The 27,490-nt window shown below is 57.4% G+C and overlaps 2 protein-coding genes across 4 annotated transcripts; both read left to right on the top strand.

The window, feature by feature from the left end:
• The first annotated feature begins 992 nt into the window (after nucleotides 1-992).
• CAVIN1 (caveolae associated protein 1) lies at nucleotides 993-14,525 on the top strand. Its single transcript, XM_027896027.1, has 2 exons — nucleotides 993-1,594; nucleotides 13,361-14,525. The coding sequence occupies exons 1-2, from the start codon at nucleotides 1,175-1,177 to the stop codon at nucleotides 14,024-14,026; spliced, it is 1,086 nt and encodes a 361-aa protein (XP_027751828.1). The 5' UTR covers nucleotides 993-1,174; the 3' UTR covers nucleotides 14,027-14,525.
• A 1,694-nt stretch (nucleotides 14,526-16,219) lies between these two features.
• STAT3 (signal transducer and activator of transcription 3) lies at nucleotides 16,220-27,113 on the top strand. 3 transcript variants are annotated; one of them, XM_027896023.1, is made up of 24 exons: nucleotides 16,220-16,297; nucleotides 19,302-19,448; nucleotides 19,837-19,981; nucleotides 20,143-20,241; nucleotides 20,479-20,574; nucleotides 20,655-20,736; nucleotides 21,163-21,257; nucleotides 21,471-21,622; nucleotides 22,078-22,236; nucleotides 22,338-22,430; nucleotides 23,113-23,172; nucleotides 23,464-23,493; nucleotides 23,621-23,714; nucleotides 23,795-23,842; nucleotides 24,035-24,118; nucleotides 24,214-24,312; nucleotides 24,464-24,599; nucleotides 24,830-24,882; nucleotides 24,970-25,064; nucleotides 25,328-25,467; nucleotides 25,830-26,045; nucleotides 26,254-26,296; nucleotides 26,637-26,749; nucleotides 26,828-27,113. In XM_027896023.1, exons 2-24 carry the CDS (start codon nucleotides 19,321-19,323, stop codon nucleotides 26,881-26,883), a joined length of 2,316 nt encoding a protein of 771 aa, XP_027751824.1. In that variant the 5' UTR covers nucleotides 16,220-16,297; nucleotides 19,302-19,320; the 3' UTR covers nucleotides 26,884-27,113. The 3 variants fall into 3 exon arrangements, with proteins under 3 accessions (XP_027751824.1, XP_027751825.1, XP_027751823.1); XM_027896024.1 differs by having other exon boundaries at nucleotides 16,224-16,297; nucleotides 19,299-19,448; nucleotides 25,830-26,042; XM_027896022.1 differs by having other exon boundaries at nucleotides 16,224-16,297; nucleotides 19,299-19,448.
• The last annotated feature ends 377 nt before the right edge of the window (nucleotides 27,114-27,490 follow it).

Genomic DNA, 27,490 nt, shown 5'->3' with positions numbered 1-27,490 from the left:
TGTCCTCATGGAGCTGACTCATAAGCAGCAAGCACTGGAAATAAACGCTCTGGAAAAAGGTTCCCTTCAGGAAAGAACAGGGCATAGAAAGTAGCCTGTTTTTCCTGGGTGGCATAATGGCTGTTGTGTGGGCACGGGACACAATTCCCTGGTTCCAGAGCCACGAGGCCCAGGTCGGTGGGGAGGGTGATCAGTCCCAGAGCAGGGAAAGTGCTGACTGCATTCATGGGGAACAATGTCCCTCTGTGGGATGCCCTGGGCTTCCCAGCCTGTGTGTCAGGATGGGTCATTTGTCCCGGGCTGCCTTGGGCATTCCTGGTATTTTCCAGCTGGTGGCAAAGGGCAAGGGCGGTCTCTGGGGAGAGTGCCCAGCTTCCTCCCTTCAGGACTGCGTTATCCTTCTCCTGTGTTAAACCTGTGTGGACATGTGGTGCACTTTGCACGTACTGTGTGCGCCCGTCATACATTCACAGTTGGGGGGGGGGGAGGTATTGTTATGATCAGGTGTTTTTGTGCCGTAACTACCGAATACAAATTGTAGCATTTCTTTAAAATATTGAAAAATCCTGCTTTCGTAGTCCTGGGGAGGGAAAAAAAAAACCCCAAGCCTTACTATTGGCAAAAGGTCTGCATTTTCCAGCTGAACTTCAGCGTGTGCAGTTGTTTAAATCAGCCTTCAACGCACACAGCTGTGCCCAGATGGGGCTGCTCTCTTCCCACTCTTCCCAGCGGCTTCCCGAGCCGTTCACTCGGGGATTTTGTTTTTTCCTCTCCTTACTTACAGCGCCTTTAGACTGAGGGGCGGCAGCAGTTCCAAGGCTTTGCATTCCTGGCTGAGCTGTGCCTGTGTTTGCATGCAGAGCCATCGCCTCCCCTCCAACTATTTTAATCATTTCAAAAAGGGTGGGTCAGCAGGCATTTGGCAGCGGGCTCCTTTTCTATAGCTGAGGTGGAGTCAGCCAATGACCTGCAAGCCTGGAAGATTTTGCAGGGCAGTTCCACTGGACGGCTGTGCCATTTGAATTTCAGCACAGACACTCACTCGCTGCGCGCTCCCCATTCCTGGCGCGTCTCCCAGCGCGGAGTTTAGCCGAGGCTCGGGCTCAGTTTTCCCTGCTCTCTCCCTGCACTGACAGCTTCTCCGGGCTCCGTGAGCCAGGACTGCCGAGCGACCATGGAGGACACCACCTTGCAAATCATCGAGCCGCCCACCGTCTCCGAGGCCTCGGAGGAGCAGGCGCCCGAGGAGCCCATCAAATCCGACCAGATCAACGGCGTGATGGTGCTGACCCTGCTGGACAAGATCATCGGAGCGGTGGATCAGATCCAGCTGACCCAAACGCAGCTGGAGGAGAGGCAGCAGGAGATGGACAGCGCGGTGACCAGCATCCAGGGAGAGCTGACCAAGCTGACCAAGGCCCACACCACCACCAGCAACACCGTCAACAAGATGCTGGAGAAGGTGCGCAAGGTGAGCGTCAACGTGAAGACGGTGCGGCAGAACCTGGAGAAGCAAGCCGGGCAGATCAAGAAGCTGGAGGCCAACGAAGCGGAGCTCCTGAAACGCAGGAACTTCAAAGTCATGATCTACCAGGTAAGGAGCTGTTTCGCAATGTCTTTGCATCCTGTTAGCGGCTGTTTTCTCTGCTGAGGGTCCTGTCACGCTGCATGGCCGGTCCAGTCCTCTCCCAAACTCCCTGCGCTGTCTGGCAGTCCAGGCTGAGGCGGGTCCCCCCCGTAGCTTTCTCATTTTGTGGTTTAACATTTTCTGTGTGCCCTAAGACAAAGCTTGACAGAGTTGTCCCACTTAACAGGAATTTTAATGCAGATGGGAAGCAAGGCCCTAAGCACTCGCTGCAATAGGCCAGAAGGATCAAAATAACCCGATTTTACTGCTTAGCTCAACAAAGTACAAGTGTGTTCTGGGATCTGGAAGGGTTTCTGTAAATCCATCTGCAACATCTCTTCTACCAAGAGACACCATGTGCATGGCTACGTGGAGAGCGATAACATTTCAGATTTGTGACATGCATCTGATAACAACAAGTGACAGTAACCCTGGCTCGGGGTTAATCTCACCCGCCAGGGCAGAATAGAGCTGTCAGAGAAAATCCAGACCGGTCCCCTGAGCTCGGCAGCACCCAGGGTGGACTTTGCCGTGGGTTTGTAGAATTCCCACCTTCTTCCTGCTGCATCCTGCAAGCCTTGATCCTTCTCATTGTCTGGTTTCAGTAACAACTTCGGTTTGCTCGATGTTCTCCCCCCCGTGCTTAGCGTTGGAGTTTTCCTTTCGTATTAAACAAGGAGAGAGAGAGGAGCGCGGTTCTGTCAGGTTTCCTGCCTGCAGTTAGTTTTCCGTGTCAGAGCAAACTCTTCTATTGGGCCCCAGGAGAAAAGTGAGTGAAACAGTTAACGATTCAGTTGGAAGCCTCTGAGTTAATAATAGCCAGCGCCAGGGACAAATAGAGAAGCATCGAATGCTGATCATGGGAAGAGAGAGAAGAAAAGCAGAATAAAAGGAAGAATGGTACTTGCTGTGGGGTTTGAGGGAGAGCAGCTCATGACAGGCTCAGCGATTGGAGATATACAGGGCTTGTGGAACTCCTTGGTTCGGAGCTTGAGCATTTGTAGTTTTGTCACGGCTGAAAGGCCGAAATACTCAAGATCATACGAGCAACTCGACCAGTTATAGACAGATATACCTGTGTGTATTTATTACAAGCTCGTTGTATCAATCCATCGACGGAAAAATAAGATAGAACTTTAAATGTCCTGCAGAAGCAATGACCATTGCAAAGTGAGAGGAGGGAAGGGAATTGTTTAAACATGACATTCCGTGTGGGTTACGGAGATAGGTAGGAAGTTAGCAGAGTTCAAGGTCCTCAGGAAGCATCCTGAACATTGACAGGTTGGTGTTTGGTGAGCTGCTTGTGTTGGTTTGCACTGGCTTGTGTGTATTGAGCAGAGTTTCTCTTTGAATATGAAAAAACAATCCTGCTTCTGAAGGCTCAGGGCCTGCCCTTGCTGCTGTGCTGAGGACAGAGCAGCCTTGGGGAGAGCCAGTTGGCAAGGGACTGTGGCAGGGACTTGGTAATCATGGAGATTCTAGTGAAAAAAAAAAAATATTTGTAATTTGGAACGATTTCCCAGAATGGAATTTACTGTGATCTGAATGTGAGGTCGCCGAGCACAAGTAAGGAGTTCTCCAGGTTTGCTCCATGTGCAGTGGAACTACTTATGCCCTCATGAACATCCTGGCACTTCTGCAGGAGCAGACCCGGCCCCAGTGAGAAAGGACTCGGCACTGGGATCCACCCTGGGAGGTTAAATGAGGAATTCACTGTGCTTTCCTAATGGTGTCTATGGCTAAAAACAAATAATTACAACATAACCCTATTCTAATTCGGTGTTTCACTTCTCAGACCCCCCCCCCACTCACCCCTCAAAGTTTCTGTTGGGTACGTTACTGGTCATGTAATTAATTCTGCAGTACTGAGCACATTATTGCTTCTCTCTGACTCAGGGAAAGCTGCTGCGCCACGCTGGGAGTGACTCCTGTGTGTTTTCCACTGCTGTGGCTAAAAGTATAAAGATTTTTTTAGCCTTTTCTTTTGGAGAACAAGAGAGAAACTCATTTTAGGAGAAGCAAAATATTCCATAATCCCAGCGGTGGCTGTTTTCAGGCAACAGAGCTGAGCAGAGCAGGAGTCATGCTCTGTAGGAATTCGATATGGCACAGCTCTATGGTCGAAAAGATAAAGGAAGTAAAGATAAATGAGTTCTTTACTGGTTAATGATGTTTGATTATTCTCTCTGCATTAAGCCCTGAAGCTCCAGCAGTTGTGGAGGGACTATTTCAGGAGTGCAAATCAGACCTTTTGCACCTTGGGAGGGGAGGTCAGACTGCCTGTGCGAGTTGTGTTTTCCTCGTTGTAGATTAAGAGGAAATCGAAATAAAATTTTATTCAGGGAAAGCCTGACCTGTGGGGTGATCCTGAGCACAGCTGTCAGGGTAGTTTCAGATTTTATGGGAAATGTTGAGCTGCAAATCAGTCCCATGTCCTGGCTAAGGTGAGATATTGAGCGGAACGTTTACGGGTGTCACTCTCATTCCAGTCCGTGTGCACATTTTCTCGCTTGCTCACCTTCTCAGAAACACTTCCAGCTGATTTAGCCAGGAGCTGGTCTGATTCCTACCGAGTTAAAAGAGTTCTTGTGTCGACTCAGTGTAGGGAATTAGGTCGATTCTCGAGAGTAAAATTTGAAAACAACCACCCCCCTCCAAATTGCCCCATCTTTCTGTTTTGAAAACTTGCGGACCCAAAACGAGTGGCCCAGCTGTGTAAGCAGACGTTCAGTGCAGGGCATGCCTTCCTAAAAAGTCTGATAGTGAGTGCCTGCACTGCTCAGCAAGCCCTGGGAATAGAGCTCAGAGCTCCTCAGAGCTTCCTTTGTGCCTCTGGCCCGGGCTCACATCTTTCAGAGAAACCAGGGCACCAACAAATTTGGTGAGAATGGTTGCTAATAAAAACAAACAGAAGTGACTTCATCCCAGATCTCCTGCTCTTAGGATCCCGAGTCTGGGTCTGGTTACTGCAGTTCATGGCTAAATAATGGATGTCCTGTGCAGCTACTGCCCCGAAACCAGACTTTGTGCTGCGTTCAGCCAGAGAGCGGCACGAGGCAGCTTACGTAAGCTCAGCATTTTCCTCCAAACAGTTTTTGACAATTAAACTTATTCCTGCAAATGTCAGGGGCTGACTTTCTCGCAGCTGGGCAAACCCTTTGCAGCACTCAGCACACACACACGGAGTATTGAATTTCTGAAGTGTGCCGCTCCTTTATTTTCGGGCTCGTGTGGGCGCCGAGCTCTGGTTGCTCTGGCTCAGGATGTGCAGTGCTGTTTGTTGGGAAGGGCAGCCCTTTGTTCGAGAGGTGCTCCCCACACTGCCCGATTTTGGGGGCTCCTGTGGGGCTCCTCTGCTCCTCAGGGGGCTCTGACAGCCCCTCTGAGCTGTGTGAGGTGTGGGTTTCCGTGGGAAGGGCCGGGCAGTCGGGAGAAGCAGGGTGGGACCCACATCCCAGCCGTGCAGTGTGTGGGGTGGGCACAGCTGGGTGGGGGAATATAAATAGCCCAGCCTGGCTTTGTGCTCTGTGAGGGCCTTATACGGATGGGAGCAGCAAGACTGCACGTTTTGGGGAGGGGGGGGATGGATTTCAAACCCGCACATTAACGTGGCAGGTTAGGAGGTCAGGCCTGAATTGCCTCATTTTTGGGACTGTGCTCCTCAAAAGAGAGTGTGGGAAAGGACACGGGCTCAAGGGGCTGAGGAGGAGCAGAGGGCAGGAAGCCCAGGGTGTACAAGCCCACTGCCCAGGGCTGCAGCCTTTTTCCACTGCCCAAACAGAACAGCAGCTGCCCCAAGCTATGGTTTTGTTTGAAAGTAATCCTGATGTGCCAAAAATCCTGCATATTCTCTGCGTAATACTGAATTACAAGAGTCTCAAGATAATAATTCACAGGACACTGAACCTTAGAAAAAGTCAGGATGTTAATACGTCTGACTTCCAGGATTTTTCTTAGTGCAGATTACCAATCTTTCTACCAAAAGACAATTCTAGAGCACGGATTTCTCTGTTGCAGCCTGGTATCAACTGCATTAATATATCCTTGCTCAGCTATTATTTATAAGCAGTTGGTGCCAGGCCTGTTTGCTTTGCTGGAATCCTTTCAGCATTATAGTTACAGACTGAGCTGTGCAGCCATGAATTGTCTTGGAGCAAAGGGCCAGAGGCTGCCCAGCCATTGGGATGGAGTTAGATTGGATGAGTAGTGCCTCATGAAAACAAACCCCAAGGTAATATCCCTCCTGATCACATATTACTCCCTCAGGCCTCTCTTGTGCACAGCCTGGAAAGCACAGCAATGACTCATAAACTATTCAGCAACAGGCTTATCCCCCTTTTAGCCTGATTAAGATTGTCCTCTCTATTCTGCAAGATCTCCTACGACTTACAGAGCACCTGAAGAATCATGGGTCCAGCTGCAAGATAAGACAAAAAGCAGAAACAAAATGCTCAGTGTCAGTGAGGGGAAAATCAAATATTTGGAATAAAAAGTCTCAGGATGTTTAGCCTTCAGCTTTATGTGAGGATGCAAATGTCAGTGTCTGCAAATCATCTCTAATGAAAGCCCCATCTTTGCTGCTTTGCTGTTCAGGAGCAGCTCTGAGTCATCAATCAGCTCAGACAGGTTTATCCGGGAGGAGCAGATCTGAGAGCAAAGCCAGTGGTGCAAATAGACTGATAATGGCATCAAAACTTTTCAATGCTGTCAGAGGGGGGGGGGGAAGTCTTCTCGCTCTCAATCTATTTACTTCTCTGTTTCCTACAGCCCTGCCTCTCTTCTGACTCACTGTAGGCAAAAGCATTTTTCCAAGCACAGCCTCCCTGCCATCCCTCCCTTCCTTTGCACCAGCTCTGGTGCCAGTACCAGGCTGCTGCTTCTCACAGCTGATGAAGCAGATCCAGATTTTTGGACGTGTCTTCCAGAACACAGAGTAACTGAACACGCTTGATAGAAAGAAGTGCCAGGCAGATTGCACAACACCTGGAGGGTGTTAGTCAGGGAGATGCTACTTGAGAATGCACTACCTATTCCTCTAATATTTACCTCATCCCAATCTGGTTTGCTTTCCTCCCCCCCCACTTCATATTTTAGATATTTTCCTTTCTCTCCTTGGTGACTTAGTGCAGGACTCAGAAGCCTCCTCTCTAAGGCTCGAGGCTTCTCTTTTCATGAACCTCTCGGCACTATTGGAGACAAAATCCGTCCAACCCTTGGAACCCAGAGTCAAGGCCATGCCTGACTTTGCTGTGTCACTTGGTATGGATGTCTGGGAGCTGCTGGGAATTGTCCAGCACTGGTTTAGGGTAAGGTCAGTACGTGACAAAACCAGCCTGTGGAGTTGCAACCGGCTGTTTTGATCTCCACAGCCGCTGCACTTGACTTAGTAAACACAGTAAACACCACCTTTTTTTTCATGATCTTACACATACTTGCAAACTCTGCATTCAGCTACGCCACAGCAATAGGAGACACGTCCCCAACAGCCAACACTGAATCCCCGTGACTGTGAACAGTCTGGCCCTGTGGCAGCGTTCAGTGTGAACGTGCCTGGACCCACAGAAGGGATCCTGTATCTCCAGGGACCTGCTGTGAAGCAGAGGCAGACACTCTTCCTTCTCAAAGACCTTTGCTGACTTGTGTTTTCTGTCAAATTTTGTTTCCTGGCTTCTCCTTTTACTAAAACGTACCCCCCTGTGCCTTTTCTCTCTGCCTGTTCTCATGCTAACCCGGATCACTGTTGGTGTGCTCAGACTCCCGTCGGGAGCAGGTAAGTCTTTCCATTGTGCTTCCTTTCCCCGGCCATTGAAACACAGTTTTCCTCGTCTTAGCCCGAGAAGACCCCGCGCGTGTGCCTTGAGCCTTCACCGGGGACTGCCCTCTGAGCCCTCCCCGCGCAGCGCCAGGCCCAGGGCAGCAGAAGACACACCAGGAGGCGGCAGTTTAGGGCCTCGGCAGCGGCAACCCCCCCGTGAAGATCCCTCTGAACCTCTTCCGAAGCTCTGGGAGCTGCTGGTTCCGAGCCTTTGCTGCCCCAGGCCCTCAGACCTGCGGGGCCGATCCTGCCGCTGGCAGGACGCCTCCCGTGACTAACGCGCTTGCTGCATGCGCTGCCCTGGCTGGCGTGGGTGTGAGGAGCTGGGATTTTCCCTTCGGCATTGCGCTCCCTCTCCCATCTGGGAGGGAGGAGCTGCTCTGTGGCTTGCATGAAGGGCGAGTGGCCAGAGGCAGTTGGCTCTGCTGGCGCCTGCTGTGACTGGGGCAAATCCCACCTGTTCTCGGAGGCGCTGGAACACCCACCTCCTCAGGCTTCTTGTTTTGTGTTTGTGAAGTGGTTTGAAGTTGTTTTAAGTAGGTAAAAGCCAGGCAGAGAGAGCACAAACTGTGATGTAAAGTCCCGGTGCCTCGGGCAGGCCCTGCAGCACCTCCCGTGTCTGTCCGGCCACAGCCCCCACCCTGGCACTGCTGGCTCCAAGCTGGGCCCTGCACACACTGGAGAGGTGATTTTAACTGATGCTCATTCAACACTTACCTCGTTCCACGGGGGCCACAGTGCCCTGCTGCCTTCCTGTCACTGTGCAGCTACTGGAGAAAATGCCCCAAGCTCCAGCTGCCCTTTGGGGGTCACCCAGTGCTGTCCAGTGGGAACGGCTGCCTGGGTGGACAGGAGTATTCCAGGAGCCAGGTGAACCCAGCCCAGGAATCAGGGTCTCTGGGGGAAGCTGCCAGGGAAACTTCTCCTTTTCAAGGAGAATGACAAGACTTTAAAAAGGGATTTTTGTGTGTGTGTGTGTTATCTAGCAGGAGAATCTGATAGCAATTTTAGCCTCACAGAAAAAGTCTCTTCCACCAAGGCACTGGAGAGGAAAGCACAGCCCCTTCTACGCAGGGCATCTGGACACCCCTGAGCTCTGCTGGGCTCTGGGTACTTCTCAGGCTTGCTGCTCTTAATCAGGAATAGCTGAATCCTCCTTCCCATGACACTGCTGGAAGGTCAGCACAGAACAGCCTCCTCTGAGGCCTGGCAGAGCAGAGCAGTTATCATGGCAACGGGAGAGCAGAACGTGTTCTCCTCTGGCAGGGCTCAACCTGACCTGGAGGGCTCTTTGCTGCCCAAGCTTCTGATCCTCCCTCAGCCTCCCCCAGGCCAGGGCCAGGCTGGGCAGAGGGAGGGCTGGGGCACAGAAGGGGCTGCAGGCTCTGGCTCACCCAGTGTCAGGATCAGCCTGATTTGGTCACAGTGGAGCCCGGGAACGGGAGCTGGTCATGTTCTGCACGTTGTGGCTGCAAATGTGAACCAAACTCACTGTTTGTGCTGTTGCAATTGTGTAAAAATAACGGAGTGAAATGAACTGCAGATGTGATTTGCATGTGCATGTGAGAACCTTCCATTAAACCTTCCAATCAGAGACTGGAGTAGCTGGGAGTGCTGGGACTCTGTTTTTTACACAATAAGAGCCTCTACCAGAGCAATCCAGGAGCCCTTCTCTCATTTTGGGAGTGTTCTCCAGATTTATTGGTGGCTCTGCAGTGCTGGAGGAGCCCTTTGAGGCTGGGAATGCAGCTCAGCTCTGCGTCTCCTTGGCTTTTTATACTCCAGGGGAAGTGTTTACATGTGTTGTAGCAACCAGGCTGGTGTCCATGGCCGTGGGCTGCGGGTGACTCACTGCCAGGGAACTCGAAAACAATGTCAGATAAAAGCCCACTCAGGGGAGCCGGGAAGAGGCTGCAATGGGTCCAAGAGCTCCGAGCTGTTTGAAGCAGGAGGACTCAGAGCAGCCCAGCACCCATCAGCTGGCAGCCAGCTGCCTTTGGGGCTGGCTGTGGGCACTGGGGGGGCCCTCCAGGTGCCCACAAAGCCTGCAGACAGACAGGCTGCCAGTCCTATCAGCTCAGGGAGCTTCCTGAAGCACACCGCTTGCCAGGAGGTCTGTGCTGCAGGGGCAACACACACTCCCTGTCCCCTGTCCCCTGTCCCCTGTCCCCATCCTGCTGCCGGGTGCAGCTCTGTGCAGCGCACAGAGTGGGACCAGAGTTTACCAAAATCTTCTGAGAAATGTTGTTTACCCATTGTCCTTGTGCCAGCTGGATCTGAGCTGCCTGAGGGGACAGAACTGGTTTGCCTCTGCTGATTGGGAGCCAGGCTTGGAACATCCCAACAGGCAGGGATGCCAAGACCCAGGATTTTGGCCTCGCCCGCTTCGGGGTCACTGTTTTCCCAGTAAAAATAGAGGGGTTGGAATGCCTGGTGTTAAAAATGTGGCTCATCTGGATGAGTCATGAGTGAAATGAAGTGCAGAGAGCGTAGTGCCTTGCCCAGAGCGGGGCAGGGATTTGTGCAGCAGCCACCCATGAGCCCGGGACGGTTCTTGATTGTTCCAGACAGGTCCCATTGTCCTCCACAGCTGTGTCTGCAGGCACGTCCTGCCCACAGTGGGCAGCTCTGCTTCTCTGCAGGAGAAACCTCCCAGGCCAGGAGGAGGAGACCTTGGTGGCTCTGGGGCAGTGCTTGAGTGCAGGGGTTTGTGGTGCACGCAAGGGATGCTCAGCAGAAGGTGTTCATCCCCATTAAGACAGGCCAAAGCTGTGGTTGTTCTGACACCAGCTGTGCTGTGCCCAGGCCTGCAGGAATGGTCCCTGGATACAGCTGGGCTCGGAGCCTGGGGAGTTACCCGTGGCACACAGGGCTGAAAATCCTCCAGCTGTCCCCCAGCTGGTTCTCTACTGCTTGGATCAGCAACCAGAATGAGGGAGAGTCAGAGGGGAAAATGCAGGAATTATACCAGACTTAAGAGAGAGAGAAGCACCATCTGAGAGCCCTGCACGGGCTGCCCTGGCACCCAGCCCTGGGGGAGAGGGGCTGGGAGCAGGACCTGAAGGGTTTCCCAAGCACAGCTGGAGAAGAGCTCTTGGAAACAATCCCGAGCAGAAAGGCTGGGATCTTTATGTATGGGAAGAGCTGTGGTCCCTCTGTGCCTCTGTGCCTGAGCCATGAGGTGCCTCCTGACAGAGGCAGGGCAGAGGCTCAGGTCTGTGGGGTGTGGGACAGAGCGGGGCTGGCAGAAGGGCAGGTGAAGTGCCCGAGTGCAGCCTGTGGGATTACAGAGCTGGGCAGCTGCTGCTCTCTGAGTGAAACATGGAATTAAGGAGAGCTGCGGGCACCCCCACAGGGGTTGCTCCCAGTGTCCCACATACCGTGAGCTGCTGCTGGCCACATCCTCGTGGCTGTGAGAGAAGAGCTGCAGGGAGCATTACTGGTCCAGCCCATCTCACCACATCAGAAAATTCAGCCAGGAGCTGGATTTGCTGGTGTAACAGGAGGAAAGATGGTTATTTATGTGGAAGATGAGGAATTTTTTTCTTTCTGCAGACGCATGTTCTGGAGCTCGAAAGGGGCTGATAGGATCAGAATTTTCAGGATATGGCCCATTTCCAGGGACAGCTGTGCCAGGCAAGAGGGGGATGCCTTTGTTCTGGCTTATTGTGTTGCCTCAGAGGGAAGGAAGTGGCTGGAGTTCCTGATGTTCTGCTAGTGGGGCAGGGTCCCTGGGAGTCTCTGGGATTGCTCCAGCAGGTGTTGTTGTGAACAGGCTCCCTGCCTTCCCAGTGATGGGGGTTTGTTCTGGACTGAGCTCGCCCTCTGGAGAGCATGTGCATTGTTTTCTGCTGAAGTGGCTCATCAAATGAAGAAAACACATGTTCACCACTCCACCTTAATCTCCATAAAGTGTTTGGGACCTGAGCTGTGATCCAGAGGGTGAAGAGATTTGCCCAGAACAGTTCTCTGCCCTGAACAAAACCCAGAGCCTGCAAAACCCACAAAAACCCCACACCTCCAGCAGGCTCTGTGTTTTCACCATGGGCACTGTGGCCTGTGCCACCCTCACCGAGCCCAGTGCTCCGTGGAGCTGGCTCGCCACTACTCACAAAGGTATCCCCAGATGCCCTTGTGCTTCCCAAAGGGAACAGCACCATCCTGTGCTTGGAGAAAAATGAGAAAGCAGATGAAAGCATCTGGATGTCACCCAGGTGAAGCTGGGCTGGAGTCACGTACTCAACGAGTCGCGTTGGTTTTCCAGGGGTGCAAGGGAAGGCGGGGCTGGGGTCAGTACCTGAGTCTGCAGGGAGAGTGTCCCCTCCTGCCTCCATCCAGGGGCTCAGGCTGGAGCCACAGCATGGCAGTGACTTTAGTCAGCCAGGGCAGTGGCGTGGCAGTGACCTTGGTCAGCAGAGGAGCAGCGGGGGCAGTGAGAGAGCGCTCGGGGCACGGGTGTGCGAACGTGCTGTCCCTTCCAGCGCTGCAGGGACCGGGATGTCCTGTCCTGCAGCAGCGCCAGGGATGCCCCTCCTCGGGCCGGGCCTGGCAGGATGACCATTCCCAGTGTCCTGGCTCTTGGCACCGGTGCAGCTCGTTCATGCGTGGCCGTGGAGGCGCGGTGGCGGCTGCTGTGCCACTGTGACACGCAGAGCACGGGGGGTGCCACAGCAAAGTCACCCTCCTGTGGCTCAGGGCAGCTCCCCAGGCTGGTGGCAGGCAAGTCACTGATGGTGCTCCAGTGTTTGCCACACATTTTGAGCACCTGGGTTATGCCAGGGGCTATACCTTGATTTCCATGGGTCCTGCTCCCACCAGTGCTGTGGATCCCTCTCCTTGCTCCGTTCCTCTCCTGCCTGTCCCCAGGGCTGGAAATGGCACCCGGCCATCCTGCTGCCCAGGCTCTTCTCCAAGCCCCAGCCCAGCAGCTCCACGTGCTGTGTGCCCATTCCATACACTGCCCTTCGGATTTCCTGGCAGCTCCCACCTGTCCCACCCAGCTCCATAGATTAAAACCACTCAGGCAATAAATGTCCGAGCGTGGGCTGTAGCCCTGCTGCTGTGACGCTCCGTGCAGTGATGGGCTATTTCCAGCCTGTCCTGGGATCAGAGAGGTGATTCACTGCAGCAGGGATGCATGCTATGTGCTGCTTAGATGAAAACCAATCCTGCTCCAGACTTGTGCCCCTCTCCTGGGCACATGCTTGTCCTCTGCCACTGGGATCAGAAACTTGGCTGGCCTGAGCACGTGGAAAAGCTGAATGAATCCAGCCCTGTCCCAGGCAGAGCAGTGTAACCCAGCAGATCGGGTCAGGGCCACTGTTTCTGCCATCTCCAGATACGGGCTTGGGCAAATTCCCTAACTTATTTCCCAGTGGAGAAGTGGGAAGAATAGGGTGGCCTGCTGCATCCCAAGAGATGTCCCAGCCCCACATCTGGATCCTGTAGGTGTTGGGAAAGTCTGATTGCAGACTGGGATCAGCCAGGCCAGTGTTTGTGCCAGCAGCGTGGCCAGGATCCCAGCTCCAGCCATGCCTCTGCTCGAGGGGCTGTGATAGCCAGGTCCTGGGATAAAGATCAAAATGGAGGGGACAGGACTGTGACAGGGCACAGCAGGACAGGGAAAGACTCCAGTTTCAGTGCTGGGCTGCCTTTCCTGTGCTGCTGGAGCCATGGATGGGCTTGGAACCAGCCCAGAGTGAGCAGAGCTGATGCCTGAGCACAGATACAGGAGAGCCCTAAGCACATCCTCATTACAGTAACTTAGCAGGTGCAGTAAGGGAGGATGAGCCCAGGCCTGAGGCACCTGGGTTTGTTTAGCCAGGTGGAGGGCCAAGTGGCCCTGTGGGAGGGTGGCAGGGCTGGCTCCAGGGCTGTGGGGTGTGTGTGTCTCACTGGCTCGGCTCTGTGTCTTGCAGGATGAAGTGAAGCTCCCGTCTAAACTGAGCATCAGCAAGTCTCTAAAGGAGGGTGAAAAGCTAGAGAAGGAAGGTGAAGGTGAGGAGGTACCTGTGGGTGAGGACCATGCAGAGGAGGACCACATCCAGCTCTCCTCGGATGAGGAGGTAGAGATTGAGGAGATTATCGAAGAGTCACGGGCAGAGCGCATCAAAAGGAGCGGCATGAAGAGGGTGGATGACTTTAAGAAGGCATTCTCAAAGGAGAAGATGGAGAAGACTAAGCTAAAGACCAAGGAAAACCTGGAGAAGACCCGCCACAACTTGGAGAAGACCCGCCACAACCTGGAGAAAAGGATGAACAAACTGGGCACCAAGATTGTGACTAATGAAAGGAGGGAGAAGATGAAGACCTCTCGGGACAAGCTGAGGAAGTCTTTTACCCCCGACCACACCATTTATGCCAGGTCTAAGACAGCTGTCTACAAAGTGCCACCCTTCACTTTCCACGTCAAGAAAATAAGAGAGGGCGAGGTGGAGGTGAAAGCCACGGAGCTGGTGGAGGTTGGTGGAGAGGAGGGAGAAAACTCAGATCTGATGCGAGGGGAGAGCCCCGAGATGCACACGCTGCTGGAGATCACGGAGGAGACCGACGCGGTACTGGTGGACAAGAGCGACAGCGAGTAGGACAGGCTGCAGCACGGAAGGGTTGTGGACGACAGCTGAACATGTTATCACTCACATTTCGAGCTCTCCCTGCCCTGGGAGCCCCAGGGAAGTGTACACGATGCATCCTTCCTACCCTGCAGAGCCGACGCTGATCCCCTGCCTGCTTTGGACAAGGTGTATTTTATATTTTAGTTTTAGCACACAAACATTAGGAACACGGGATTGTTTTTCTTACACTGTTAAGTCACCCTCGGAGACCATTCCTGCTGCAGCCTTCTCACCCCACGCCTGAAGATGGACTTTGAGCGACAGGGCCCCTGCCCAGCTGGAGAGTGCTGAACCCAAGATAACGGCTGTACAGCTGGAAAGCTCAAGAGTCCTCCACAAGCTAAACCTGTTGTCAAGAAAGCTTCCTGCAAGCAGCCCGCCCACCCACAGACCCCCATGCCAGGTGCGTGGCCGCCCCGCAGGCAGGAAGAACCTCAACACCCACACTGGCTGCTCCTTCAGGGAGCAGAGCACAGGAGGGAAGAGCTGAGCTAGTCCTGTTGATAGGCAGAGCACGGCCCTCCCCAGCATCAGCTGACCCGGCAGCACCTGGGATGGCTTCCAAGGAAGCTGCCCTGCAGCTGGGGCTGCCCTGGGTGCCCACAGGGCATCCACCACCCAGCCAGGCCCTCTGCTGCTCCCTGCTGTGCCGAGGCGGCTGCTGCTCAGCCCCAGGAGCAGTGTGGGCTGCAGGCTCCCCTGCCCGGGTCACAGATCCAGCTGCCAGGGGCCCAGGGACTCTGGCGGGTCCCCAGCAGGGCAGGGAGCAGCACGGAGGTTGAGGTGCTGGATCTGCTCCCTCCACACTCACAGCAGAGGGGGCAGGAGGCCCATGCTCATTGCCTGGGGAGGGGGGACACGCAGGGAGCGATGCCAGAGCAGCCACTGCTGACCACAAGTTGTTTCCAGAGGGAAACGGAATGTGCTGCTGCCACGTGAGGCTCTTGGCCATCAGAGAGTGGCCTTGACACCTGTCAGCACCGGACCTTGAGCATTTCCGAGCGTCTGTTCCCTCCGGGGGTCCTGGCACAGCTTGGGCTCATGCCCACGTCCTTCACTTTCCTCCCTGTTTCCTGCTTTCTGCAGCTTTCGCTCCATGCCCTGAGCGAGGGCAGCACACGGCAGCTCCAGGGCCCTCCTGGCCCCCTCGGCTCTCACACACGCAGCCCCCGCCCCACCAACCCCATCCTGCTCCCCCCGGCACGAGGCCAGCTGCTGCTCACATAACCCAATATATAAACTTGCTTTTCCCGTAAGAATTACTTTCCTTCATACTGTCCAGCGCACCCAGCCTGTCCCGGCCCCGGGGCCCTGCCACAGCCGCCCTCCCCGGGTGAGGCCGGTCCCGTGTGCTGGCTGCGGGCAGCCCTGGGACACCAGAGGCTCCCGGGGTGGGGGGCACTGGCTCTGGGCTGCCCGTGAGGCAGAGGGGGTGGCAGTTCCCAGTGCTGTGTGAGACCCCTGCCCTCGTGGAGCCTCCTGCGGGCCCACGGGCGGTTTTCTGGGGGGTTTTCTCTGGGCAGCAGGGCTAGGGCGGCAGGAGCCCTGGAGACCCCTGGCAGTGCCCGGGCAGCAGCGCAGCAATAAAGTCTCTTTTGTAAACCACCAGTGTGAGGCCTGTGCGTGGCGATGGGGAGGGGCTGCCACTAGGGACTGACCCCCATGGCCCCACATGGGACTGATCCCTAAGGCCCCACATGGGACTGATCCCTAAAGCCCCACATGGGATGGACCCCCCACTGCCCCACAAGGGATCAATCCCTACAGTCCCACCTGGGATCAATCCCCACAGCCCCACATGGGATCAATCCCCACTTCCCCACACGGGGGCGCTGCTGCGGGCCCTTTAAGAGGCGGCGGCGGCCGCCGCGGCGTGACGTCACGGCGCTGCCCGGAACCCGGCCGGGTTTCCCGCACGGCTGTTCCCGGCAGTCACTCATCCCCCCCCGCATCGCCCCTGCCCAGCACCGCCCCGCGGCGGGAGGCGGCGCCTTCCGGGAACGGCTGCGGTGGCAGCGCCCCCCCGCCGCGCGCCGTGACGCGCCGAGCGGTGAGCGCGCCGATTGGCCGCCGGGGCCGGCGGGAGGCGGGGCCGCGCCGCCATTGGCCACATGGCGGTGACGTCACCGCGAGGCGGGGCCCGGCAGCGGCAGCTCCGGTCCGTCAGCGCAGCCGGACGCGATCGCCGCCGGCACCGGGAGCACCGGGAGCCGCCGCCCCGCCCGCCCGCCGGGACCGCCGGTGAGCGCGGGGAGCGGGCGGGCAGGCGCTGCTCGGCCTCGGGAGCCGCTGTCTCCGGAGCCAGCCCGGCACCGGGGCCGCCCCGCGCGTGGGGGCCGGGCCGGGGCGCGGCGGAGCGGGGCGGGGTAACGCGGGTGGGGGGGGCCCGTTCCGGCTGCCCCGTCGCCGGAGGCCCGAGCCCTGGTGCGGAACGGGGTGGGTCCCTGAGAGAGAAAAGCGGCGAGGCCCACCCGGGTCCGGTGGGGCCGGGCGGGGGTGACACGGCCCCCGGCGCTTCGGGGTTGCGCTGCGGGACCGTGTCGTGTGCGGGGGGAGCAGCTGGGGGTCCCAGCGGGGAGGGTGGGCTGCCGTGGGCCTGGAACGGAGCGCTCCCTTGGCACCTGCAGGGGCTGGGAATGGCCCTTTCCACCCTGAAAGTGATCTCTGTCATCGTCGCTCCCCACTGGAGCCTCTTCTGCTGTTTCCTGTGGATCTGTTGGAGCTGCTGGAGCGGTGGTGGCAGAGGCCAGGAGGGGTGTGGGCTGGGTGTCTCGTGTCCCGTGGTGGATGGTGACAGCGTCACTCACAGCCCCGCAGAGCTGCAATGGGAACAGCCGTGTGGGATGGTGGGGGAACTCGGCACCGTGGCTGTGAGGTCGCCCAGAGCCGTCTCCCTCCCCCCTGTCACAAATCTTTTCGTTGTCGTGTTCCACCTCTTAAGGCTGGCTTTGAAATCGCTCCAGAGGAGTGGAGCCAAGCTCTCACAGCCTTTCCAAACTGGCCCTTGTGCTGCGGGAGCGACTGGCTGCTGTGTCGAACAGCTTTCCATCGGGCTGTTGGTTGTGTGGAAGCGGGGGCAGCGATGGGCTCTGTGAAGTGCTGTTGATGGCATCTGTCCTGACCCTGTGATGCTCCCACTGGCGATGACGTGACCTGTGCAACGCTGTCAGGGACTGAGCTTCATCCTGCTTATGTCACTGCAGGGGACACGGAGCCCACGGTCCTTCCAGGGCCTCTCCAGTGACTCCCCTGTATGTGTTGCCTCAGGGGTGGTTCCTTGTTGTGGGGGCACAGGTGAAGGGTGTTCCCAGGTGTGTCCCAAAAACAAGAAGGCAGGTGGAATGGGCAATGGCAGCGTCACTTCCAGGGCAGCCCTGCTGTGAGCGAGGCCGTCGGAGCACGCAGAGCTGTCCCGGGCTGCCCGTGGCACCGCAGAGCTCTTGTGCTCTGCCCTTGCAGCGAGATAAAGAAAGGTGAACTTTAGCTCTTGAGCTACTTTTAGCAGCTCCACTCTGAGCTCTGGGTAGCGTGCTTGCCCCTGGGCTTTCATCATGCCGTGCTCGGCCCTGGCCGTGTCGGCTGCTCCCTGGCTCCATTCCAAAGGCAGGGGAGAGGCAAACCGCAGGGATGGGCAAGCCCCGTGGAATCGGAAAGGCTCAACCCTCAGATCTCTACCCCAGGCAAGAGAAGCTTCCTGGCGGTGGGGCTGGCCAGGGAGAGGCTCCTGCGTGGGGTTCCGGGGCTGACAGGGTCAGAGCTTCCCTGGCACTGGCGACTGCTGCAGTGGGGAGCATCGCAGGGACACTTTCCCTCTGGGATTGTTGGTCCTGCTTCTGTGGGTGCTGGGAGGAGCTGGAGCTTGGTGCTGTGAGCTGGCTCGTCCTGCAGCTGTTTGTGGCAGTGGGAAGTGCCTGGTTTGTGTCCAAGTGCCGCTGCCGCGCAGCAGCCTGGGAGCTCTGCTCTTGACCCCTTGGTGCTCTGCTGATTGTGCAGCTCCAGCCCTGCCCCGAAAACACTAGGATTGTGGCTTTCTTGTGGAACGTCTGCGTGGATTAAGGGGTCCGGATGTGGCGCCTGGTTTGGCTGCTGCAACCTGACAGGGGAAAGTCTGTCTCTGCAAACCGCTCGGCACCAGGCGCGGCGGGGGCTGCCCGGGTGGCCGCCTCCTGTGCCGTGGGTGCTGTGGCTCCATCCATCGGCTCAGGGCTGGCAGGAGCTGGGCCGGGGCAGCAGCTGCTGCTGCCGTTTCCGGAGGGGCTGGTGCAGCCCCCCCTGCGCGGGGATGCCGGCGTGTGGTGCAATAGGAAACGAGGCTGGCTGAGCTCCCCGGCCAGGCTGGGCGCTCCCCACGGGGATGGTGGGTTTTCACTCTCGCCTGGCCTCTGCATTGGTTGGGTTTTCCCCTCAGCAGCAGCTCCCTCCGTTGCAGGAGTGGCCTCTGGGAATGAGTTAGGGAGCATTTGTTGTTTGCAGAATCTTCCATGGCCAGTGTCTCTCGTCCTGTTCACTCATTTCTCCATTGAAAACAAGTTTGGCTCACGTGGACTTCCCTGAGGATTGCACCAGAGGGTTGTGGTTCAAGGTTAATGTCTGGTGGAGGCTGCTCCTGCCTTTGAAGCTGTTCAGTGTTATGAAGTTCTTAAAACCTCTTTAACTCCATGTCAGGTGCCAGTGTCTGTCCCCTCCCTGTGCCTCAGCCTACAGAGGATGTTCCCCCTTTTTCTCCTCACACCCAGACAAATGGGGAAAGAGTCCCCTGTAGCAAACCCCAAGGAGAGCAGGACACGCTGCGATGCTGCGTCACTTGCTGCAGGGACCTTTGGAAAAAGCAAACACTCCTCTGCAGGGAAGTGACTCTGCCTTCACTTCCCGAGCGCAGCTGGAGTCCCCCTCGTTAGCGCTGATTTTCATCGATACAAGCCATGAACTCGAAAATTGCTCCTTCCTTGTTTCTGTAGTTTCCTGGCAGTCTCCGCCTTCCGCACTTACTGTAAGCTCCACAGCTGTTTCCCTGCCTCCTGGCAGGGCTGGCCAGGAGTGCCTGCGAGACCAGATTGCAGCTTCGTTCCTACCTGTCGCTGGTGAACTACCTGCCCGCACCGGCCCTCCTGGAGCCCCGTGCCCTGGGCTCGTGCCCTGCCCGTCTCTGGTTCTGACCCACTCAGCCCTCCCCAGAGGGGTCACAGCTGGGTCCTGGCAGGAGGGAGCCAGCTCTGAGCCACTGTGTGTGTGCCCATCCCAGCAGGTCTCCAGAGCTGGCCAGGATGGCGCAGTGGAACCAGCTGCAGCAGCTCGACACGCGGTACCTGGAGCAGCTCCACCAGCTCTACAGTGACAGCTTCCCCATGGAGCTCCGGCAGTTCCTGGCCCCGTGGATTGAGAGCCAGGACTGGTAAGGCTTTGTGAAACGCTGATCAGGGGACGTTTCTCGGGGCACCTGCCCGCAGTGGCAGCAGGGGCCTGGGCAGGCTGGAAGAGCTCTGCCACTTTCCCTGGGCTCCAGATGTGGCGGGACTGGCCTCTGTCCCTCCAAAGGGAGCGGGACTGTGCATGGAATGGGACTCTGCACCGTCTCAGACCCTGGACCAGAAACGATGGATGCGGCACTCAGTGCTCTGGTCTTGTTCACAAGGTGGTGATGGGCCAAAGGTTGGGCTCAGTGATCCCGGAGGACTTCTCCAACCTAAATGATTCTGTGATTCTGCAAATTGCACAGCAGGCACGAGCAGAGCCCCCCTGCCCTGTGCTGGGGCACCCAGGGCTCTCCCTCCCTCGCGCAGGGCGTATGCAGCCAGCAAGGAGTCCCACGCCACGCTGGTGTTCCACAACCTGCTGGGGGAGATTGACCAGCAGTACAGCCGCTTCCTGCAGGAGTCCAACGTCCTCTACCAGCACAACCTGCGCCGAATCAAGCAGTTCCTGCAGGTGAGGCGGGAAGTGCCAATTGGGCAGTGGAAGGTGCAGGGGGGAGCTGGTGGGAGTCCAGCAGTTTCCTTGGCACAGCTCGCCAGCTGCAGCCCTAAAGGCTGTGGAGGTCCCAGGGGTTGCCTCGTGCCTGCTAACCATGAGGGTTTGAACCTTTACAGAGCAGGTACTTGGAGAAGCCGATGGAAATCGCTCGCATCGTGGCTCGCTGCCTGTGGGAAGAGTCCCGACTCCTCCAGACTGCTGCCACTGCAGCCCAGGTCAGTGGCCAGGTATCCCAGGGCCTCCATCCAGATTCCTGACAGCCAGGATGCAGCCTGGGTGCTTTGGGTGGGTGCTGTGAGTTGGGTGCCCCCAGGGCTGACACTGAAGTGAGCAGCCAGCTGCCCTGGCATGTCTTAGGGACGGGGTGAAGACCCTGCAGAACCTCCTCAGGGTGGGAGGGAGCATCCCTGGGTCACAGCCCTGTCCTAATGCCCTCTTTGTCCCCTCTGCAGCAAGGGGGACAGGCAACACATCCAACAGCAGCTGTGGTGACGGAGAAGCAGCAGATGCTGGAGCAGCACCTGCAGGATGTCAGGAAGAGGGTGCAGGTACATGTCTGCCTGGACACCTGCTTTCCCCACCACGGTTCTTTGGTGCATTGAATGAATCCACATCTTTTGCCTTGCAGGATCTGGAGCAGAAGATGAAAGTGGTGGAGAATCTCCAGGATGACTTTGATTTTAACTACAAGACTTTGAAAAGCCAAGGAGGTAATGGCAGCTCATTAGCATCTGCAAACCACAGTGTGTTCCTGCAAGGAAGCTTGCTGGAGGGCATGTTCCAGCCTCAGCTCTCAGCAGGAAGGTGCTGGGGCGCAGGGCATTTACATAGCAATTGGAGAAACCTGGTTTTTTGTTTCTACCACTGATGCTGCCCCTGGGAGAGCTGAACCAGAGTTCTGCTGTGAGCACAACAGTGGCACGGGGAAGGAACGGTCCCCGTGGGTGTGGGAGAGCCACCGAGGTGCTTGGAGGCTGTGCCAGGTTCCTGCTTGGCTGTCAGGGGCTTTCAGGGTGCCTGCGCTTTGCCACGGGAGTGTTGTGTCTGTGTGTCACTTGGGAGGGTGGGAAGAGTCCATGTGTGTGTGTGTGTGTGTGTGTGTGTGTGTGTGGCTGAAGCTTCTCACCTCTGCACAGACATGCAGGATCTGAATGGCAACAACCAGTCGGTGACCCGTCAGAAGATGCAGCAGCTGGAGCAGATGCTGACGGCGCTGGACCAGATGCGCAGGGTACGTGGGGCAGCCAGCCCTCCAGATCCCCTCAGGTGCAGATCCTCCTTCTCCAGGGCTGGAATTTGGTGTTCCTGCACGGCCAGAACCAGGAGCAGCGCTGGAAGCACAGCCCTGGGCCAACTTCTCCCTTGCCTGTGAATGTGAAACTCGCAGATCTGGCGGGGGGGAAGTCGCAGGGTGTGCTGAAGGTTCTGCTTTCTCTCTTGGCAGGGCATAGTGAGCGAGCTGGCCGGGCTGCTGTCGGCCATGGAGTACGTGCAGAAGATGCTGGCGGATGAGGAACTGGCGGACTGGAAGAGGCGGCAGCAGATCGCCTGCATTGGTGGCCCACCCAATATCTGCCTGGACCGGCTCGAGAACTGGTGAGAGCTGGCTGGGGCTGTGTCTGTCCCAGAGCAGTGGCACTCACACACCTGCCAATGAAACAAGCTCTTTTCCTCTGGAAATATCCTTGCGAAATGGCTTCCAGAGCCTGCATGTGCCAGTGTAACCCACTGGTCAGGCTGAGCCTTGATGGTGGGCACCAGTGCTGGAATGGTGTTCTGGTGTCCCCAGCCACAGGCCTGGGGGATTCTGAGGCTGCTGAAAAGCTTCTGACCCTGGTGTCTCTGCAGAACTTGGGCATGTGCAGGTTTTGTTTGTAATGCATGGCCTAGAAAAACACGCTGGGCTGGGAGCCACAGACACTCTCACTTCTCAGCTGGTTTGGTCTCTGGCACGGAGAGCGTCCCCTTGCTTGGGAAGAGAAGGGCTCTGCGGGCTGGGACTGTGCAGGCTCAGCAGCCAGAGCGAGCATAGGTTCTCTCTTCTCTCCTAGGATAACCTCCCTTGCCGAATCGCAGCTACAGACCCGGCAGCAGATCAAGAAGTTGGAAGAACTCCAGCAGAAAGTGTCCTACAAGGGTGACCCGATTGTCCAGCACCGGCCCATGCTGGAGGAGCGGATTGTGGAGCTGTTCAGGAACCTGATGAAAAGGTGCCAAGGGCGAGTGGGGGGCCGTGGGCAGTCCCAGTCACGGCTGTGGGTGCAGGGTGGGCAGTGGGGTCTGACTGCAGTCCCTGTGCTGTTCCCCCCAGTGCTTTTGTTGTGGAGAGGCAGCCCTGCATGCCCATGCACCCCGACCGGCCCCTTGTCATCAAGACGGGAGTGCAGTTCACCACCAAAGTCAGGTGGGTCCCTGCCCCTGCAGGTGAGGGAGGGGAGCTGTGCAGGGAGGGTGGAGCGGGATCACTCCCCGCAGGAGATGCTTGTGCAGACACAGCCCCCAGCTTACCTGGGGAGTGCAGGTGCTGGGAGGGGGTGGATAGAAGAGGGATGGATCCCAGCAGGCTGGAGTGCTGCCCGTGTGACTCAGTGCAGAGCTGGCTGGGGCTCCACCGTGTTCCTGGAGGCAGCCGGGTTCTGGTAAATCCTGCTGGGGAGGTGGGCGGTGGAAGTGTCAGCGCATCCCTGGCCAGCTGCTGCTTAGCTGGGCTGTGTTCCCTGCCAGCCTTCATGGAGAGAGGCTGCTCTGACACTGGGCTCTGCTTTGAGCTTCCTCACCCTCTCCCAGCTGTGCCCCCGTTGCCTCCTTGGCATATGGCAGCCCCTGGCACAGAAAAGGTGTTTGTTCAGAGCCTGGTGTGGGCAGTCAGCAGCCCAAATGAGCTCCTCAGGGCGCTTAGTGGAGTATCAGCATCTCCCCTGCTCTGGGGACAGGTCTCAGGGCTGATTTGTCCCAGGTCTGTGTGCACATGGGCCCAGGGACACAAGAAGAGCTGGTCCCTTCTGCTGGCTGTCAGCTGTGCCTGTTGAACAGAGTGTGTCTGCATGAGCAGGATGTTCACACTCCCTGTCTGCTGACTCTTGCAGGTTATTGGTCAAGTTTCCAGAGCTGAACTATCAGCTGAAAATCAAAGTTTGCATTGACAAGTGAGTCCTGTGCCCCCTTCCCAGTGGCACTGGGTGGAATTACTGGGGTGGGACTTGTTTCTGCTGCCCTTGGGTCAGGCACCATCTCCACACCAAGGGCTGGTGTGACCCCCAGTCAAAGGGGAGGGTGCAGAGTGGCAGTGGGTCCTGAGGGTTTGTCCCCATGTTGGGGGACAGCCTGGGGGGGCTCGTGGGAGTCTTGCTGGGATGCAGCCAGTGCTACACACCAGCTTGTCTGCTTGGAGTGGGAAGGCCACAGCCATGACCTGGTGTGTCTCTCCCCTTTCCCAGGGACTCCGGGGATGTTGCAGCACTTCGGGGGTAAGCGCAATGTTTGTTTTGGCCTTTTTTTTTCTCCTCATTTCTGCTTTTTTTCCTGGCAAACGTCTTACTGCACATTCACTCTGAGCGGGCCCTGCCAGCCACAGCCTGTCTTTCCTCTTCCCAGGTCCCGGAAGTTTAACATCCTGGGGACCAACACCAAAGTCATGAACATGGAAGAGTCGAACAACGGCAGCCTCTCTGCAGAGTTCAAGCACCTGGTGGGTACTGTGGGCTCCTGGGCTGCCCCTGTTGGGCCACGTGCTGTCAGTGCAGCTGCAGCCTGTGCCTCTCTCCACAGACCCTGCGGGAGCAGCGCTGCGGGAACGGAGGCAGAGCCAACTGCGACGTGAGTGTGTGTGGGGGGTTCTGATAGGGGCAGCTGAGCCCTGCCCTGAGCTGGGGGGTCTGCAGGCACCCACTGGCACGTTGGCAGCTGCCAGGCTGGCCCCAAGCAGCAGCGCTTGGCATGATGGCCACGCATCAGGCCAGGGTTGGGTGTCTCCTGGTGCTCCATGGTGTCTGTCCCCTTCTGCCCCAGGCCTCACTGATAGTCACCGAGGAGCTGCACCTCATCACCTTTGAGACAGAGGTGTATCACCAGGGGTTGAAGATCGACCTGGAGGTGAGACATGGGTCACTGCCTGTTGCTGCCGTGGGCCTGGGTGCAGAAGAGCTCTGGGAGATGTCCCAGCCCGTGCTCACATCCTCTCTTTGCAGACCCACTCGCTGCCTGTGGTGGTCATCTCCAACATTTGCCAGATGCCCAATGCCTGGGCGTCCATCCTGTGGTACAACATGCTGACCAACAACCCCAAGGTAGGGCTGGCGTGGGGAGGCAGCAGGCAGGTGTTGGGATGGGTGTGTCCCGGGGGCAGAGGGAAGCTGTGAGTTGGGAACGGGGCTGGGGCAGGACCTGGCCCTGTTCCTGCCCCGTATCCCACTTAGGGCCATGTGTTCCCTGGTGCAGAATGTGAACTTCTTCACCAAGCCGCCCATCGGGACCTGGGACCAGGTGGCAGAGGTGCTGAGCTGGCAGTTCTCCTCCACCACAAAGCGTGGCCTCAGCATCGAGCAGCTGACCACGCTGGCAGAAAAACTGCTGGGTAAGTGCTGGGTGGCCTGGCTTGGTATCCTACCCATCCCTGCTGTCCCTTGGGATGGCTGCCCACCTGTACATGCCATCCAGGAGCAAGGTCCTGTCTTTGGCAGAGAAGCTGTAATTTTCAGTTGCTTGGTTTTCTCCCAAACAACATGAACCTCAAGTTGCTCCCTGGAAAGGGTGTCTTTGGAAGAACAGCTCTATTTAAATGTTCGTGTTCCTGTTCTCTGCCAGGACCAGGTGTGAATTACTCCGGCTGTCAGATCACCTGGGCCAAGTTCTGCAAGGTAGAACTCCCTCTGCTCCCTGAACACCTTCCCTTGGCTGTTCTCTTCCTCTGAGCTCTGCTCACAGCCTCTCTGCCTTTTCCTCAGGAGAACATGGCTGGTAAAGGCTTCTCTTTCTGGGTCTGGCTGGATAACATCATTGACTTGGTGAAGAAGTACATCCTGGCGCTGTGGAATGAAGGGTGAGTGCCAGCCCAGAGTCCTTGGCTGGGCTGGGTGTTGGGAGGGTCCCATGGGTCCCATTCTGACGGTGTGGGGTGCCTTGTCCAAGTGCAGGTGGGCTCTCCTGGGGTGCTTTTTTGCTTGCTCAGAGAGAAACCCCACTAGGAATCCTTAAAATGCCAGTGGCCAGGCTGGGTCCTGCTGCTGAGCAGAGCTGGCAGGGCTCACATCCTGGAGGAGCTGCCCTGACGCACCTTTGCTCTTCTCGCTTCCTGCTGCCCAGGTACATCATGGGGTTCATCAGCAAGGAGCGGGAGAGAGCCATCCTGAGCACCAAGCCCCCGGGCACCTTCCTGCTGCGCTTCAGCGAGAGCAGCAAGGAAGGTGGCATCACCTTCACGTGGGTGGAGAAGGACATCAGCGGTATGAGCTCTCCCCTCGGCGCTTGGGGTGCCTGGCCGAGCGTTCTGGGCTCTTAAGGAGGCTTGGGACCCCCTGATAAGACGCTTGTCCTTTGTTCTTGTCGCAACAAACTCTCTGCCTGGGTTAACCCAGGCTGCCCTTTGCTGGTCTCTTGCCTTCTGGGTGTCCCTGCCCATGTGCTCCCACTGGGTACGGTTGTCTGTGGCACCGAACCCACCTGGCAGGCCCCAGTCCCCCACCCAGTCCTGTGTGTCTGGAAAGGCTGATCACAGCCTGAGGCCCATTTTGTCCCTGCTGCTCTGGGAGTGTCTGAGGGAGGCTCTGCCTTTTGCCCTCTGCCAAAATTCTCCTTCCGTGCGCAGGGAAGACACAGATCCAGTCGGTGGAACCTTACACCAAGCAGCAGCTCAACAACATGTCGTTCGCGGAGATCATCATGGGCTACAAAATCATGGATTCCACCAACATCCTGGTGTCCCCGCTGGTGTACCTGTACCCAGACATCCCCAAGGAGGAGGCGTTTGGGAAGTACTGCCGCTCTGAGAGCCAGGAGCACGCGGAAGCGACGGACTCAGGTAGTCGTTGACTTTCCGTGGCTCCTGTGTCACGGGGACAGCGCTGGAAGGGCTGTCACCACCCTGTGCCATCCCTGGAGGGCACAGCCACAGTGTGGAACCAGCTGTGGAGTCCTGTGGGGTGGGGGCAGAGGGTGGGCAGTGCCTCCAGGAGGAGGAGAATGGGGGTCATCCTTGAGCGGCTGCTGACGAGGCTGCTCCCTCCTTGCAGGCGCTGCTCCGTACCTGAAGACCAAGTTCATCTGTGTCACCCCGTGAGTGTTCCTGTGGGGTGTTTGTCAGTGCTTGGGGGGTGTTTGTGTGCTCAGCCTCCCTCAAGAAGGAGTTGCCTTCCTTCCCTCCTCTGCCTGGACTCTGCCCATGTGCTGTGGGCCTCCCAGCCCGGGGTGATGGCAGGGGCTGAGCCAGGCTCCGGCTGCTGCCCAAACCACAGCCCAGTTCTTCCCCTCTGGGGCCCCTTTCCTCTGGAGAGCTCTTTCCTCTGGAGGCCTCTGGCATGGCCCAGCGGCCCCTCAGTGGGGAGAGGGGGTGTGGGAGAGCTCTGGCCAGGCCCTGACTCTGGAGGTTTTTCTGTGCTTTTCCTCCCTCGGACAGCACCTCTTTCAGCAACACCATCGACCTGCCCATGTCCCCGCGCACCCTGGACTCACTCATGCAGTTCGGCAACAGCAGCGAGGGCGCGGAGGGCAACTCAGGAGGGCAGTTTGGTGAGTCGGGGGGGGCTCCAGGGGGGCCCGGCCGCGGCCACGCGCGGGCCCCGTAACCCCAGCTGTGTCTGCCCGCAGAGTCGCTGACCTTCGACATGGAGCTGACCCCGGAGTGTGCGTCCTCGCCCATGTGAGGGGCTGCGCTGGCGCGCGGGGCCTCCCCGGGCTCGGCCTTCCCACCTCCAGAGAGCTCTCCCGGATTTGTCCCGCTCGGCCGTGGCTGCTCCGAGCCTGTTCCTCGAGAGCGGCTGGGGGCCGGGTCTGCGCCCCCAGTTCCTTGCCTGCCCCAACGGAGCAGCCCCTCTCTGGGGTGGTGCCACTCGTCTCTGGGGGAGGGGGATGAACCTCTTTCTATTTCCTTCCATAACGGTTTTTTATTATTTTTGCTCATTCAAGTGCCTATTTCCCTCCAATTGCAGCTGCAGTTCCCACAAATGCTTCCGCAGCTCAGGGCTGGAAGCTGCCACCCTGACTGCCAGAATCCCAAACCCTCAAGACTTTATAAAGAGCCCGGGTTTGCAGAGGGGATCAGCTGTGCAGTGGGTTCTGCCCTCCTGCTGCCCAGCACCTCCCAGAGCTTGCAGGGTTCAGGGGGGTCTCCCCTGTGCCTCCCCCTGCCCTGGTTTTGGCCAGCAGGACCAGCACAGGGCTCAGAGCTGAAGGTGGATTTGTCCAGGCACTCCTGCCCTACTAGGACACTGCTCCTGCTGGACTCAGCCTGGGCTTTGCTGGGAGCAGGGA

Source organism: Empidonax traillii, unplaced genomic scaffold (assembly GCF_003031625.1).
Source record: "Empidonax traillii isolate 1590-97213 ecotype Southwest subspecies unplaced genomic scaffold, ASM303162v1 scaffold476:size613836, whole genome shotgun sequence".
In the NCBI taxonomy this organism is placed as follows: domain Eukaryota; kingdom Metazoa; phylum Chordata; class Aves; order Passeriformes; family Tyrannidae; genus Empidonax; species Empidonax traillii.
This window is presented reverse-complemented; position numbering and strand designations above follow the sequence as displayed.

What these genes read in the sequence shown, in the direction of transcription:
- STAT3 (XM_027896023.1), top strand. Translation starts at nt 19,321, where the DNA reads ATGGCGCAGTGGAACCAGCTGCAGCAGCTCGACACGCGGTACCTGGAG. An exon ending in TGGATTGAGAGCCAGGACTG is followed by an intron (nt 19,449 to 19,836) that starts GTAAGGCTTTGT and finishes TCCCTCGCGCAG; the next exon opens with GGCGTATGCAGCCAGCAAGG. An exon ending in GACTTTGAAAAGCCAAGGAG is followed by an intron (nt 20,737 to 21,162) that starts GTAATGGCAGCT and finishes ACCTCTGCACAG; the next exon opens with ACATGCAGGATCTGAATGGC.
- CAVIN1 (XM_027896027.1), top strand. Translation starts at nt 1,175, where the DNA reads ATGGAGGACACCACCTTGCAAATCATCGAGCCGCCCACCGTCTCCGAG. An exon ending in TCAAAGTCATGATCTACCAG is followed by an intron (nt 1,595 to 13,360) that starts GTAAGGAGCTGT and finishes TGTGTCTTGCAG; the next exon opens with GATGAAGTGAAGCTCCCGTC.